Here is a 17808-nt window from a genome sequence, read left to right on the forward strand (position 1 = left end):
CCTCTTGAAATGAATGCTAACACTGCACATGCCTTCCTTCCCACCAACTCAACATGCAAGTTAACCTTTAGGGAATCCTGCACGAACACTCCTTGCACCTTGATTTTTGAATTTTCTCCCTGTTTAGAAAAAATTCTATGCCTTTATTTCTTCTACCAAGGTACATGACTATGCACTTCCCTACACCATATTCCATCTGCCACTTCTTTGCCCTTTCCCCCAATCTGTCCAAGTCCTTCAGCAGACTCACTGCTTCGTCAACACTACCTGCCTCTCCACCTTTCTTTGTGTCGTCTGCAAACCTGGCCACAAAGCCATCAATTCCTTCATCCAAGTCATTGATGTACAATGTGAAAAGAAGTGGTCTCAACACCTACTCCTGTGGCACACTTCTCGTCACTGATAACCAACCAGAACAGGCTCCCTCTATTCCCACCCTTTGCCTGCTGCCAGTCAGCCAATCTTCTCTCCGTGCTAGTATCCTTCCAGTAATCTCATGGGCTCTTATCTTGTAAGCAGCCTTGTGCGTGGCGCCTTGTCAAAGGCCTTCTGAAAATACAAATAATCACCATCCACTGCCTCTCCTTTGTCAATCTTGCCTGTTATTTCCTCAAAGAATTCCAACAGATTTGTCAGGGAAGATTTTCCCTTATGACTTAATTAGCAATAATAATAAAGAAAGCATATAAAACCGCAAACATATTCAGTACATAATTAGATGAGTTTAAAACCCACTTATCTTTTCTCGGGTACACACAAATCTTGGGGAAGATTGGAATGTAATCAGTAACTTGCTGAAGTGGATATTTTGAGTTTTAGCACTGTGAATCATCCACTTTGTTTAATTTGATGAAAATGTAGATTAGTTTTAAACTTGGATGAGTAGAATTGCTTGATGTAAACAAGCACAATGTTATGATCAATCACATTAAAATACAGTTTTGTGTTATGACAATGTCCAGTTGCAAGGAAACATCATGTTACTCCCATGTGAACAATGATAATAGAAACATAGAAAACCTACAGCACAATACAGGCCCTTCGGTCTACAAAGCTGTGCCGAACATGTCCTTACCTAGGATTACCCATAGCCCTCTATTTTTCTGAGCTCCATGTACCTGTCCAGGAGTCTCTTCAAAGACCCTATTGAATCCACCTCCACCATTGTCGCTGGGAGCACATTCCACGCACTCATCACTCTCAGACATCCCACCTCTCCTGGAAGTTCCGGGAGTCTCCCGCATATCGATAGTGGTTCCCTGATGCCCGGAAATTATATACAATATCCCAGAAATAGATTTTTTTGAGAGGGAGAGGGAGAGCAAGCATCCTGATTGGTCTCTCTTCATGTTAATAGTGGTCCTCAACCACCGGGCCACGAGGAAACAATATGATCTGGCGATATGAAAGATATGAGTCAACTGCACCTTTCCTCATTCCCTGTCACGCACTGTTGAATTTTAACGCACGTGAGGTCATCAGTGACCCAACACGTGCAAAGGAATGGGTCCGTGACCCATTTGTGAATGTCCCTGGTGAATTATCCATGTCAGCGTGGGAAAAAGATCAACTCCTCGAGCTTGCAAATGATGACGGGCTGAAAAGTATGTTTTTTTTTGGGATTATGAGAACACTCAGTCCTCTTTTATTGTCATTTAGAAATGCATACATGCATTAAGAAATGATAGAATGTTTGACATAACATCTCTGCCAGCATTCTGGATCAAAGTCAAGGTTGAATATCCTGAGATAGCCACGAAAGCACTGAAAACGCTGCTTCATTTCCAACATATTTCTGCGAAGCGGAGTTTTCTGCAATGAATGCAACGAAAACTAAATTACCCTAAATTACAGAATAGACTGGACATAAGGAACCCCCTTCGAGTATCGCTGTCTCCCATCACCCCTCGATAGGACCGTGTTGTTGCAAGAAAACAAGCCCAGGGCTCCCATTGATTCAGCGATATTGGTGTGTTGCAATGATTTTATATGTTCATACGAGGAAAATATGCACTGTGTGTTTAATATCCAAACGTTACTTAAAATGTTGTGATGCTACTGACTTACAAGTGACTTATAATTCAGTGGTTCCCAAACTCTGGGCTGCGAAGAATACAGCGGTACAGCGGTGGCCGGAACGCACCCAGCACATCTTTAAGAAAAAAGGCGAAATAAACAAGCTAATTAATTAGGTGCCGCCTGGCACGTAACTGTTGGCCCAGATCAGAGGGAATTGCCAATTGCTGGGCGGCACCTAATCAATTAGCTTGTTTATTTCGGCTTTTTTCTTAAAGATGTGCTGGGTGCATTCTGGCTACCACTGTACCGCTGAATTCTTCGCGGCCTGGAGGTTTGGGACCACTGTTGTAATTGACTTATCACTACATTCATGCGAGGAAAATATGCGCTGTGTTTAATATTAAATTCATTAGATAAACCCCTTTAGAAATGAAATTTCTATGCTATTGATGTCCTACGTGATGAGGCCAAACTCCCTGTAGACTTGCTTAAAGTTGTAATAGAATAAACATGATAACATAAGTACATATTTTAATGTCACATTTGCTACGTATACCCAACTTGGTTTACAGATTAGACAAAATCACTAAACAAGGTATTACATACACCCTTGGAGGTCAACGGAGGGGGGGATATGGGGTTGCGGGGGGTGGGGGTGTTGCCTCCCTGAAATGAGTTTTTGCAGGGTGGGATGTCTGCACTCTCTACGTAAAAAACTTATCCCTGACATCTCCTCTGTACCTACTTCCAAGCACCTTAAAACTGTGCCCTCTTGTGGCAGCCATTTCATCCCTGGGAAAAAGCCTCTGACTATCCACATGATCAACGCCTCTCATCATCTTATACACCTCTATCAGGTCACCTCTCACCCTCCGTCACTCCAAGGAAAAAAATGCCGAGTTCACTCAACCTATTCTCATAAGGCATGCTCCCCAATCCAGGCAACATCCTTGTAAATCTCCTCTGCACCCTCTCTATGGTTTCCACATCCTTCCTGTAGTGAGGCAACCAGAACTGAGCACAGTACTCCAAGTAGGGTCTGACCAGGATCCTATATAGCTGCAACATCACCTCTTGGCTCCTAAACTCAATCCCATGATTAATGAAGGCCAATGCACCATATGCTTTGATTTTTGATTACAGATTTCCTCTCCTTTCCAGTCACCATCCTGCAGATTTGCTTTCAAGGACTCTACAATTCACGTTCTCAATATTTTTATTACTTATTTATTATTATTTGTATTATCTTGTATTTGCACAGCTTCTTATATTTACTGTGAATGCCTGCAAGAAAACAAGTCTCAGGGTTGTTTATGGTGACATACATGTACCTTGATAATAAATTTACTTTGAACCCTGAGTTTGTCTTCTTTAACATGTTGGTTATTTGTCTGTCTCTGTGTGTAGTTTTTTTTACTGATTCTATTATGTTTCATTGTATTTACTGTGAATACTCACAAGAAAGTTCATCTCAGGAAAGTTAGTATTTGGTGACATATACATACTTTGATAACAAATATACTTTGAACTTTGACCCCACCGGCTGTACTACCTTTACAAACTGCTGTCAGGTTTTTGACGAAGAACTGATACATACATCCTCAACCCACGCCCTTCTTTCCCTTTCTGCCCAGGTGCTCCTGCCTATACCACCTATACCCCGGTACAGAACACTAACATACACTTGATGTTAATGAGATCGGCAATAAAATGAAAGGGCGAACTTCGGGCATTGAGAGAAGTTATGGATGCAGTGATGAGCATTTGAATCCCACCATGCCATCTGAGCAATTTAAACTGAATTATAAACACAATAGATTCTGCAGATGTTGGAAATTCAAAGGATTTAAAGTATATTTATTAGCAAAGTATGTATTACTTATACAACCTTGATATTTGTCAGGCAGCCACAAAGCAAGAAACCTGAAAGAAATCAATTAAAAAAAGACTGACATCCAATGCACAGAGAAAAAGAGAACAAAGTAAATTGTGTAAACAACAGAGGTGAGCAACATGATTCCAAACCAAATTGAGTCCACAGGCCTGAATCCCCAGGGCAGCTGAGTAGACCCAAAGCCTTGGTCTCAGTTCATCATACAGTGGGGCAAATTGCCACGAAGCTCACAGACACAAAGCACATAGCAGCCGGAGCCGTCTCACAGCCTCAACACTGCAGAGAGAGGAGTGAACATCACAGGAGAGTGAGTGGAATCGGCCCGACCCTCGCCTCCGGTCCCGACACCCTGCCTGTCTTTCCAGTCTATCTGGGCTGGCGTTTAATTTGTCCAAACACAGGGTTGTCCCCCACACTAGGACCTAGACCCTGCCGCGGCAATACGCTTTGGGCCTAGACCTTGCCGCCCAGCCCGAAGCCATTCTTAACCTCTTCAAATCGGCTTGGCATCTACTGCGATCCAACCTTGCACCCGGTTTAGGTGGACCATCACTGAAACTCCTCTGCCTCAACTCTATCTCCATCTCTGACACCATCTTGAACACGATAAGCTCAGACTTTGCAATGCACCAGCACGGCTCATTCCTCGAGTCAGCCTCACTGTCGCTCACCTCTTCATTGTTTGTGGTGATAGTTTGCCACAATTTATCTCAGAAAAAATTTCATTAATTATGTTTTTAGTCTTATTTCTTGCCTTTTAGACTATCGATACGCTGTTGCTCAACTTCAGCAGCGCCATCTTAAACTGGAACACAAAATGCTGGAGGAATTCAACTGGTCAGGCAGCATCAATGGAGAGGAATTAACAGTTGAAATTTCAGGCTGAGACCCTTCAGAACTGCAACTGAATTAAATAAATTTGGAAATTTAAAGGAGAGGTGTTGGTTACATGGAACTTAAGATTGTCTGGGTGAAAATAAACATCAGTTCTTTATGGTAGGCACTCATCTAAAATAGATTTGCAAGCCATTCAGTCACAGCAGATCACGTCGTAGAGTCATATAGCACAGGAAATGGCTATTCGGCCCACATGGTCCCTGCTAACCCTAATGCATTTGTCAGATGAAAGCGCCAACAGCAGCATAAGGACTGCAAACATCTTTCAACTTGAAACTAGAATACTGTTTCTATCTTTTTAGATGCCAACTCACATCCTGAGTATCTTTAGCATTTTATGTTTTAATTTGAGAACTGCAGTAATTCACTGAGGCCAATTTGATCTTGGCAGGGTCACCCGTGTCTCATGGGATTAAAATTAATCTTCTCTTTGGTCTCCAGGCTGCTCTTGTACAGAAACTCATCCCCATTGGGGCTGAACAATAGCAAAGGTCTACTGCTTTACCTTTCTGTCAAATCTATACAGGGCCAACAATCACCCATTGTGGTTTGATTCCCACTGCTGCCTGCAAGGAGTTCGTATGTTTTCCCCATGACCGCATGGATTTCCTCTGGGGTGTCCTGGTTTCCTCCCACATTCCAAAGACGTAGAGTCAGGGTTAGTACGTTGTGGGCATGTAATGTTGGCACCAGAAGCATGGCAACACTTGCGGGCTGCCCAGCACAATCCTCGCTGATTTGATTTGATGCAAACAACACAGTTCACTGTATGTTTTGATGTACATGTGACAAATGAAGCTAATCTTTGAAGAGCTTCCACATCTATCAGTTTCTTCAGTGACTTAGTCACAGTCAGAAAGCCAAGCATAACCTAGGTTCTTTAGTGAAAATGAACACGTTTAATGCTTTTCTAACCAACATTATCATCCAATGACATCACCTCTGAAGATACGTGTTGGCAAATACACGGTTACAGATACTGCAATCATAACAACATTTTAGTGATAGAACTCTTCATAGATGCACCAACCATGAACATGATAAGATCACAATTAACCAGGCAGCATGCACAGTTAGCACAGGTCTGTTAACATGTTCAGGCAGTGATTTTACATCAGAGTAAAGGGCAGCCTTGTGCCCTGTAATGCTTAATAGAACACTGATATATTAATGCATTCTCTTTCGTAACTTATACTTTATCCTGGATAAATATTTTACCATCCTCTCACTTCCTCCTTTGGTAATTATAAGACCATAAGATACAGGAGTAGGCCATTTGGCCCATTAAGTCTTTTCCAAGGTTTGACCATGGCTGATATACTAACACTTTCAACCCATTCTTCTGTCTTCTCTTGTAACCTTTGACACCCTTTCTAATCAAGAGTCTATTCAACTACCACTTTAAATATACCCAATGACTTGACCTCCACTGTTGTCTTTGGCAATGCATTCCACAGTTTCACCACCTTTTAGATAAAGAATTTCTCATCTTTGTTCTAAAGAGATGTCCTTGTATTCTGAGGCTGTGCCTTGTTCAGATCTACAGAAAGTTTGTGAACCCTGTAGAATTTTTTCTATCTCTGCATAAGTATGACGCTTAAAATGTGATCAGATTTTCACGCAAGTCCGAAAACTAGCTAAAGAGAACCAAATTAAATAAATAACACCAAAACATTATACTTGCTCATTTATTTATTGAGAAAAATGATCCAATATTACACGTATTTGTTGGAAAAAGTATGTGAACCTTTGCTTTCAGTAACTGGTGTGACCTCCACCCCCTGTACAGCAATACAAACCGACAGTTTTCGGTAACTGTTGATCAGTCCTGCACATTGGCTTGGAGGAATTTTAGGACATTCCTCCTTACAAATCTGCTTCAACTCTGGGATGTTGGTGGGCTTCTTTGAATGAACTGCTTGCTTCAGGTCCTTCCACAACATTTCCATAGAATTAAGGTCAGGACTTTGACTCGGCCATTCCAAAACACAGATTTCCTTCTTTTTAAACCATTCTGTTGTTGATTGACTCTTGTCTTTCAGATCATTGCCTTGTTACATTATCCAACTTCTATGAAGCTTCTGGTGACGGAATGCTACCCTAACATTCTCCTGTAAAATACATTGATATGATTTTGAATTCATTGTTCCCTTACTGAATGCAAGCTGTCCAGGCCCTGAGGCAGCATAGCAGCCCCAAACCATGATGCTCCTTCCACCGTACTCACAGTTGGAATGAGGTTTTGGTGTTGGTGTGCAATGCGTTTATCCCTCCAAACATAGCAAAGTGCACTTTTGCCAAAAAGTTCAACTTCTGTCTCATCTATTTTGGAGAGCAGTGGTTTCTTCCATGCTGTCCTTCCATAAACACTATTCTTGTCCAGTGTTTTTCTGATAGTGGGCACATGAATAGAGACTTTAGCGAGTTCTAGAGATTTCTGTAGGTCTTTTGTTGTTACCCTTGGGTTCTTTTTCACCTCCTTCAGCATTACATATTGTGTTCTGGGTGTGATATTTGTAGGACGCCCACTCCTAGGGAGAGTAGCAACAGTACAGAGTTTACTCCATTTGTAGACAATTTCTCTTACCGTGGACTGATGAACACTCCGGTCTTTAGAGATGCTTTTGTAATCTTTCCCAGCTTCGTTCTTATCTACAATTCTTCTTCTAAGGTCTTCTGAAAGTTTTGATCGAGGTATGGTGCACACATAAAGGTCTTTCTTGAGAAGAACAGCCTCTATCAGTAACCTGAGTTTGTGTGTCTGTTATATAGGGCAGGGCACCTCTACAAGCCACACCTCCAATCTCATCTCATTGACTGGAACACCTTACTCCAAATAGCTGTTGTAGAAGGCATTACCCCAGAGGTTCACATACTTTTCCCAACAAACACACGTAATGTTGTATCATTTTTCTCAATCAGTAAATGAACAAGTATAATGTTTTGTGCTATTTATTTAATTGAAATCTCTTTATCTAGTTTTAGAACTTGCGTGAAAAACTGATCACATTTTAAGTCATATTTATGCAGAAATAGAGAAAATCTACAGGGTTCACAAACTTCCTAGCACCACCGCATATCCTTCCAATGTGAAAATCTACTGATGTGACTCGAAGTGGTTGGCAAGGCTACTTATTTTCATGGCAAACAGACAGAATGAAGCAGCTACATCTGTAATGGTCTCCAGGTCTATCGGAAGGTCACATCGGAAACCTGTTTATCAGCAAGGCAAGCTCAAGGAGTAGGATGGCTCAATTTTGCTCTTAAAAAACACAGAACATAAGACATAGGAGCAGAAATAGGCCATCTGGCCCATCGAGTCTGTTCCGCCATTCAATCATTGCTGATCCTTTTTCAAATCTCCTCCTCAACCCCAGTACCGGCCTTCTCCCTTTGATGCCATGTCCAGTCAAGAACCTATCAATTTCTGTCTTAAACACACCCAACGACCTGTCCTCCACAGTTGTATGTGGAAACAAATTCCACAAATTCACCACCTTTAAGCTATGGAAATTTCTCTGCATCTCTGTTTTGAAAGGGCACAGCCTCTATTGTGAGGCTGTGTCTCCTTTCCACATCTACTCTGTCAAGGCTTTTCAACATTCGAAAGGTTTTAATGAGATCCCTCCTCATCATTCTGAATTCCAGCAAGTTCAGACCCAGAGCCATCAAACGTTCCATGTATAATAACAATAACCCTCTCATTCCTGAATCAAGCTTGTTAACCTCCTCATGGACCCTCTCCAATGCCAGCACACATTTTCTAAGATAAGGGGCCCAAAACTGTTCACAACACGTACTCAAGGTGAGGCATCACCAGTGCCTTATAAAGCCTCAGCATACATTCTTGCTCTTGTATTCTTGACCTCTTGAAATTAATGGTAATGTGACATTTGCCTTCCTCACCACCGACTCCACCTGCAAGGTAACTCTCAGGGTGTTCTGCACAAGGACTCCCAAGTCCCTCTGTATCTCAGATTCCTGGATTTTCTCCCCGTTTCGAAAATAGTCTGTACATTCATTTCTACTTCCAACATGCATAACCATGCATTTTCCAACATTGCATTTCATTTCCAACATTGAACATTGCAGCACAGTACAGGCCCTACAACCTGTTGATCTGACCTTACAACCAAGTCCAAAATCAATTTAACCCTTCCCTTCCCTCCTACATAGCCCTCCATTTTTCTTTCATCTATGTGCCTATCTGAGTTTCTTAAATCTTCCTAATGTATCTGCCTTTACCACCACTCCTAATAGTGCATTCCACGCACTTACCACTCTGTATAAAAACCTACCTTGGACATCACCCCTATACATTCCTCCAATCACATTAACACTGCACTCAGTGGCCACTTTATTAGGTACAGGAGTGTAGCTAAAAAAGTGGCCACAGGAGTGGAACCCAATGTGGTCTTCGGTCTTCTGCTACTGTAGCCCATCCACAATGTATTGTGTGTCCAGAGATGCTCTTCTGTACACCACCATTGAAACGCATGGTTAATTGAGTTACTGTCACCCTCCTGTCAACTGAACTGGAATAATCTCTCATTAGTTAATCCATATCTCCGTCATGGACAGTCCCAAGCACGGATGTGAAAGAAAGAGGGTTGACATGGGGTTAGCAACCCCATCCTGTGAAAACCCAGTGTTACAGAAACACCAACAGAAGCTGCAAAGACCTCATCCCTGGGAGAGGAAGGATCTTCACTGTATGATGGGCTATACCTGGGGACAACGTGAAAGACTGGCCCAGGACTGAGGACTCTGGTGAGTTGCTGTCGGCAGTAGGGTGATGGGCTTAAGTAAGTAAGTGTGAAGTTAACAGTCCCCTTGTAATCATCAAGGTAGCAGTCAATTTCAATACTGTATAAAACACTTCAATTTAAAATGTCATAATAGCTAATGGTACGGCACAAATAATACCATCCTTTCTAAAAGAAACAAAATTCTTTTTAAAAGCTGAGAATGATATATTCAGTATTAATACTGTATAATGGAACAAAACTTAAACTGAATGATAAATAACATACTATTACTGCAGTCCCTGAAGAGGCACTGAAGTGTTTGTTTATTCTGTCACTTGTTTCAGCATTTTGAGACATCACCCAATTTTTGCAATAGGGAAGGGACAGACAGTCATTACTTTTCTAAAAAAATTGGGAAGAAGTATTCAAATTGACGGTTCTGTTACCACGTACTTGAGATAGTCTTTATGGGCTTTTCCTGCACCTTCTCGTCAGAATCAGAATCACGTTTGTTATCATCGGCACATGTTGTGAAAATTGTTTTGTGGCAGCAGTACATTGCAATACATGATAATAAAAAAACTATAAATTACAATAAGAAATATATAGATATGATCTTAATTAAATAAATGGTGCAAAAAGAGAGCCTAAAAGGTAAAAAATAGGGAGGTTGTGTACATGGGTTCATTATCCATTGTCCAACCTAGAGGACAAATTTACCATGACCAATTAACCTACTCAGCAGTACAATTTTGGACTGTGGGAGTAAACTGGAGCATCCAGGGGAAACCCATGTGCTCAGGGGATAGAATGTGCAAACTTGCTGACAGAAGACTTCAGAATTGAACTCTGAACTCCGACGCTCTGAGCTGTCATAGCGTTGTGCTAACTGCTACACTACAACAGCACTCCTAATGTCTCTACCACCTCTGCAGGCAGGGTGCTCTGCTCCCACAACACGACCACATAATCTGATGCTCTTTCCTCATTACGGTTTGTACAAAGTGATATTTTGATTTCTCAGAATATTAAATTCTCTCAAGAGAGATCTACTGGGTAAGTGAATCATACTTTTAAGACTGGATGTTCAAAACGAGTGAAACATTTTACTTTTATTTAGATGACTGTAAAAGCAGTGCATCATGAAGAATCTAAAGATTGTCCCTGTCTCCTAATTATATGATAGCAAGTGAAATGCATCTTTCAAAGATGCAATAACTCACCATTCTGTACCATATGTCACTGAACTTATTTCCTTCTGAAAAAAAACGCCCTTTAGACACTTTAAAGTGACTTAATGCTGAGGCTTTATAAGGCATTGGTTAGACCTCACCTGGAATACAGTGAGCAGTTTTGGGCCCGTTATCCAAGAAAGGATGTGCTAGAAATAGAGAAGGTCCAGAGGTTTACGAGAATGATCTGAGGAATGAAAGGGTTAATGAAGAGTGGCTCTGAACTTGCACTTGCCAGAGTTAAGAAGAATGAGAGCGATCTCATTGAAACCTACTGAATATTGAAAGGCCTAGATAGAGCAGATGTGGAGAGGAAGTTTCCTATAGTGGGTGCTTCTAGGACCAGAGGACACAGTCTTGAAAAAGAGGGAGGTTCATTTGGAACAGGGATGAGGAGGAATTTCTTCAGCTAGGGGGCAGTGAATCTGTGGAATTCATTCTCACAGATGCTGTGGAGGCCAAGTTATTGAGTACTAGACAATGGGGTGACCTGTTGGGGCACCCTTTGAGAGAAGGGTAGTGCAGTCTGACGTGACCAGAATGAACACTAAATTTTCCTGACTGCTATTGGTATCGCTTTGCTTTGGAAACTGAAGTAGAAAACCTCAGTTTATTAAAAAAGAATGACGCATGGCAAAGCAAATATAGCTGCTCCTCATTTAATGAAGGACACTTTTGATGGCATCATTTCTGGTTTATCTGCCACCCTCGTGCGTCTTGTTGTCATTCTGGAGCCATGCAGCCCTTTCATCCTGCATTTCTTCTGCTGTTTGTTGTTTCTCTCTGATCCTGGAGATGTGCATGCCTCTCCTCCTCTGTCTCTTCTTCTCTCATCTTTTTTTGTCCTGACCCTTTGATCCTGGAGTTGTGTCGCCCTGGCTTCATCTGATTCTTGTTCTCTCCATCTCCTTGCCGCTTCCCAACGACGTTTGGCGTCATCTCTTGACCATAATGTCCCCCTTCCCTTTCCACGCGGCATAATTAGGCTGACCATTTTTGTTTACCCTAATGCTGGATAGAGGATACGAAGCAGTAACACCAAACAATGCTGATTATTCTTGATGATGTGGTTGGCGCTCTCCTAAATGGACGTGATATAGTCACCGCTGTCCTTTGACTGCAGCAAAGGGTTTTATGGGTGTCTCGGAGTACGTCATTACAATAAGATTTAATTATCTCTTATTGATGGGTGGCAGTTAGATCTTTCCCATTCCTGCACATGCTGATGTGACCCCTTGAAATAGAGCTGCCCTGCCCTTTTGCTCCGGTAGGTGTTGCTGCTGAGGTTGGCTGTGCGCATGCGTCGGGCTGTCGCGTCCCGATTTCCATGATGGCAGATTGGCTCTCGGGTTAAAAGGGAGCCTGCTGATTTTTGCGAATGAGCAATTTTATACAAATATATAACCCTGAACTTTGCCTGCATTCTGTAAGTTAGCGCATTTTAATTTGATGTAGCCAAGAAAAGTGCTGTGATGCACCGTTTACGCTAATTGGAGGTCACAAACAGACAAACAGAGCATGAGAGTTTTAGTAGTATATAGATATTTAAGGTGGAGGTAGTAGATAGATTCATTATCGGTTAGGCATCAAAACATATGAGGAGAAGACAGGAGAATGGAGTTGAGAGGGATAATAAATCAGCTATGCTGAAGTGGCAAAGCAAACTTAATGGAGCAAATGGCCTAATTCTGTTTCTAGGTCTTATGGTCTGATGAATATCAAACCTATGATATAATTGGATTGCATTTAGATAAGGCATTTTAGTAGATAAACTGGTTTAAGTACCACTTAGGGCAGTGTAATTGCACTACAGACTGGAAGAGGGTTAGACAAAGTAGGCAGAATATATAGTACAGAAAAAGGCCATCCAGCTCATGTATTTTTATCCTAGTTTATATTTTTTCCAAGTCAACTTTTGTTTATCTATCAAAGAATTGCCTCTGTTCCCTTCTCTCTCATGTGTTTATTCAACTTCCTCTCGTGTGTATTTAAGCCACTCACTGCCACTGGAGACCTGCACTGAACCGTTCATTCTTTTGCTGAAGAAATCTTTCTTGCATTTCTATTATTAATGAACCCTTGTATTGATCTTACTTACACTAATGTTCACAAATTACATTTACTATTTAGATGCGTATTCTGTAAGTTGATAATTGACTTCTTATACTTTGTTGTTGTACTTGCTGAATATTAGCTACTCCAGTCTGAGCTTATCCACAAAGTTGGTAATCTTGTGATTCCCGAATACCAACTGTTCAAGTAACTGGCAAATGACAAAGGTCCCATCATTAGTTCTTGCTGAGTATCACTTCATGTCTTGAGAGAATCACCCTTGCTCCAAGTCCTGCTTTTCAGTTTCCATAAGCTCATTAGACATTCGAGAATTATGCTATTCAGACCATCGAGTCTGATCCACCATTACATCACGGCTGATTTATTAGCCCTCTCAACCTCATTCCACTGCTTTCTCCCTGTAACCTTTGACACTCTTACTAATCAAGAACCTATCAACCTCTGCTTTAAATATACCCAATGACTTAGCCTCCACAGCCATCTCTGACAATGAATTCCACAGATTCAGCACCCTTTGGCTGAAGAAATTCCTCCTCATCTCTGTTCTAAAGGAACACCCTTCTATTCTGAGGCTGTGGCCCCTGGGCTTAGTCTCACCCACTATTGGAAACATCCTCTCCATGTCCACTCCATTAAGGCCTTTGAAAATTCAATAAGTTTCAATGAGATCCCTTCTCAGTCTTCTAAACTCCAGTGAGTACAGGCCCAAAGCCCTCAAATCTTCGTATATTAACTCTTTCATGCCCTAGATCATTCTCGTGAGTTTCATATCTGCATGTAATCATTCTCTTTCCTGATAACACACATCAAAGTTGCTGGTGAGCGCAGCAGGCCAAGCAGCATCTGTAGGAAGAGGTGCAGTCGACGTTTCAGGCCGAGACCCTTCGTCAGGACTAACTGAAGGAAGAGTGAGTAAGGGATTTGAAAGTTGTAGGGGGAGGGGGAGATCCAAAATGATAGGAGAAGACAGGAGGGGGAGGGATAGAGCCAAGAGCTGGACAGGTGATAGGCAAAAGGGGATACGAGAGGATCATGGGACAGGAGGTCCGGGAAGAAAGACGGGGGGGGGGGGACCCAGAGGATGGGCAAGAGGTATATTCAGAGGGACAAAGGGAGAAAAAGGAGAGTGAGAGAAAGAATGTGTGCATAAAAATAAGTAACAGATGGGGTACGAGGGGGAGGTGTTACTTATTTTTATGCACACATTCTTTCTCTCACTCTTTTCTCCCTCTGTCCCTCTGAATATACCTCTTGCCCATCCTCTGGGTCCCCCCCCCTTTGTCTTTCTTCCCGGACCTCCTGTCCCATGATCCTCTCGTATCCCCTTTTGCCTATCACCTGCCCAGCTCTTGGCTCTATTCCTCCCCCTCCTGTCTTCTCCTATCATTTTGGATCTCCCCCTCCCCCTACAACTTTCAAATCCCTTACTCACTCTTCCTTCAGTTAGTCCTGACGAAGGGTCTCGGCCTGAAACGTCGACTGCACCTCTTCCTACAGATGCTGCTTGGCCTGCTGCGTTCACCAGCAACTTTGATGTGTGTTGCTTGAATTTCCAGCATCTGCAGAATTCCTGTTGTTCTCTTTCCTGATTCCTGGTTCCTTGTGCACAGGACTAATTCACCAATCTATGTGCTAAATTAAAAAAAAACAGTTGAAAATCCAAATACCACCCATCTCTAAAGACAGAGATGGGAAGGGCCAGAGTTAAACATCATGATCACAGTTTTAAATTTGGGGTAGTTGGGGACCAGGAGCCAAAAGCAAGGAAGCAAGAAATTTCTCATCTCTGTTATAAAGGGACATCTTGCATTCTGACGCTGTGCGCTCTGGTCCTAGACTCCAATAGAGAGGGAGTCTAGGGCCAGGGGTTCAACCTCAGAATATCAGGACGTCCCTTTAGAACAGAGATACAGAGAAATTTCTTCAGCCAGAGGGTGGTGAATCTGTGTAATTTGTTGCCACGGATGGCTATGGAATCCAAGTCATTGTATTTAAAGCAGAGGTTGATAGCTTCTTGATCAGGAAGAGTGTCGGAGGTTATGGGGAGAAGGCAAGAGAACGGGGTTGAGAAGGATAATAAATCAACCATGATTGAATGGTGGAACAGACTCCCATGGGCTAGAGGCCTATTTCTGCTCCTGTGTTATGGTGTTATTTTCAAATTTATAGCTAACTGGTAAATAGGAGATTGTGTGAGCTAGAGCAAGTGTACAGAGGGTGAAAGGCTGACCTGGAAAACAATGGAATACAGGTCTGAAAGTGACCTGCATCACACTGAGCTCAATGTAACTGACAGGCAGCCTGTGGTGCTGCACTCCTGATATTCGGTTCGAAAGACTTTAATGAGTTGGCTTACACTAAAACATCCATTCAGCATCAGTGACCAGGGTGAATTTTAATCCTTTGGAGATCTTCAGTGCACTGAGGCATCATTCCCCTGTTTAGCAAGGGCAGGGGAAGTCATAATTCTCCATCAGAATATAAATGTGTTGTCACCTTGATGACAGATCTAACCAGGTTGATACTAAATTCATTTTCCTTAACTTTCTCCTTCACTCTTTCCTAATAAGAATTGAATAGTTTGAATATTTGACTGGAGGGGTTTTGAAAACTATTTATTAGACTGGTGATGTGGATAATAATATTTCAAATGTACTCTACACCCAAATCCTGCTCAGTCAAGTACATAGAGTCAATAGCACTGTGTCAGCAGTACCTGTCAAGGACAAGTTAAGTTTATCTACTAGCATCCTTAATATAGAAACATTTTACAAACATTTTGAAACAGTATTTTGCAGAGGTGCAGTAGCATAGTTGTTGGCATAGTGCCAGCAATACGGACAATTCCTGCTGCTGTCCGTAAGGAGTTTGTAAGTCCTCCCTGCGACCATGTGTGTTTCCTCTGGATGTTCTGGTGTTCTCCCACATTCCAATGATATATGGGTTCGTAGCTTAAATGGTCACATGGGTGTAACTGGGTGGGCCAGTAGGGCCTGTAACTGTACTGTATCTCTAAATAAATAGAAATTGGCAGTGCACTATACAAGCTGCTCACAGACAGGCAACCAAAAAGTCAGATCTTTTTTCAGTTCAGTTTCCGTTTATTGTCATTTAGAAATGCATGCATTAAAAAATGATACAACGTTCCTCCAGAATGATATCACAAGAAACACAGGACAAACCAAGACTAAACCTGACAAAATCACATAATTATAACATATAGTTACAACAGTGCAAAGCAATACCATAATTTGATAAAGAGCAGACCATGGGCACAGTAAAGAAAAGTCTTCAAAGTCCTCATAGACTCATCATCTCACGCAGGCGGCAGAAGGGAGGAACTCTCCCTGCCACGAACCTCCAAGCGCCACCAACTTGCCGATGCAGCACCATTGGAAGCACCCGACCACAGTGGACTCTGAATCTGTCCGAAAACTTTGAGCCTCCGACCAGCCCCTCAGAAACAGCCTCTCCGAGCACCATCCTCTGCCGAGTGCTTCGACCTCACCCCGGCTGCCGAGCAACAAGCAAAGCCGAGGACTCGGGGCCTTCTCCTCCAGAGATTCTGGACCACACAGTAGCAGCAGCAGCGAAGCAGACATTTCAGAAGTTTCACCAGATGTTCCTCCGTGTTCTCACGTCCGTCTCCATCAAATCAGGATTGTGTACGGCACCCTACTTGACAAATAACAGACATCACCACCAGAGTGGCCGCTGCGAGCTGCATCGTGCCGCTATCTTCCTCCTGCACACTTGCCACCTTACAAGAAGCAGAGAAAGCTGCTGAGTGGGGAGATTTTGGGAAGGAGGTCCTGAGCTCTGGTTCTTGGACAGTTCACTAACAGGGAAGGAACCAATGAAACTCACGGATACATAAATGTCAGAAATGGAAGAGTGCAGAATCTGGGAAAGCTGCAGTATTGAAAGAGGTTTGAGAGAGAGGAGCTAGTGAGTCCATGTGGAGTTTTCCACATCATTTGGCTGCACGGACTGCATTGCCACATGTAATCAGCAGCTGAGGACAATGATTCAATTTACCTACAGCGAGGTCCTCACACTGGCAAAGTTCAAAGCAAATTTCTTATCAGGGTAGTATATGTACGTCACCATACACCACCTCGAGATTCATTTCCTTGCAGACATTCATGGTGGAACAAAGAAATATGGCAGAATCAATGAACACCTAAAACAAAAATACAAGAGATTCTGCAGATGTTGGAAATCCAGAGTAACACACACACAAAATATTAAAGGAATTCAGAAGGTCAAGAGCATCTATATAGAGGAATAAACAGTCTATGTTTCAGGCTGAGACCCTTCATCAGGACTGAAAAGGAAGAGGGAAGAAGCCAGATTAAGGAGGCGGGGGGAGGGAAAGGGGCACAAACTGGAAGGTGACAGGTGAGACCAGGTGGGCGGGGGAGAAGGATTAACGTGAGAAGCTATAAGGTGACAGGTGGAAAAGGGTGAGGAAGGAGGAATCTGGTAGGAGAGAGGACCATTGAAGGAGGGGGAACAGGGGGAGGTGAGCAGAAGAGAAGTAGTAGGAGGAGATAAGACTTGAGAATGGAAGCCAAGGGAAGGGGGATGGGGAAAATTTACTGGGGGTTAGAGAAATTGCTGTTCATGCCATCAGGTTGGAGACTATCCAGAGGGAACATGAGGTGTTTCTGCTCCAATCTGAGAGAGGCCACACCATGGCAGTAGAGGATGCCACGAGTTGACATGTTGGAACAGGACTGTGGATTGGAATTAAAATGGCCGGCCAATGGGAAATCCTGCCTGTTGCAGATGGAGTGCAGGTGCTCAACAAGGAGTCTCCCAATCTACCTTGGGTCTCACCAATAAAGAGGAAGCCACATCGAGAGCACCAGATACAGCAGATGACTCCCAAAAGATTTGCAGGTGAATTGTTGTCTCACCTGGATGGACTGCTTTGGGACTT

The 17808-nt window shown here is 42.7% G+C and overlaps 1 protein-coding gene across 8 annotated transcripts in view; it reads right to left on the minus strand.

Moving 5' to 3' along the window:
- LOC140212194 (alpha-(1,3)-fucosyltransferase 11-like) overlaps positions 1 to 17808 on the minus strand; it is a 104018-nt gene that overhangs the window by 60229 nt on the left and 25981 nt on the right. Inside the window, exon 3 of one of the 8 annotated variants that reach the window (XM_072282877.1) lies at positions 1755 to 1812. The exons of 5 other annotated variants lie outside the window; for them this stretch is intronic. In XM_072282877.1, coding sequence (XP_072138978.1) covers positions 1779 to 1812 — 34 coding nt within the window. In that variant the 3' untranslated portion in view covers positions 1755 to 1778. Of the gene's footprint in view, positions 1 to 1754; positions 1813 to 15967; positions 16624 to 17808 lie in introns of those variants that run through there. 2 more of the 8 variants (XM_072282878.1, XM_072282876.1) reach the window with 2 other exon arrangements.

The sequence above is a fragment of the Mobula birostris genome, chromosome 18, assembly GCF_030028105.1.
Source record: "Mobula birostris isolate sMobBir1 chromosome 18, sMobBir1.hap1, whole genome shotgun sequence".
NCBI lineage: Eukaryota > Metazoa > Chordata > Chondrichthyes > Myliobatiformes > Myliobatidae > Mobula > Mobula birostris.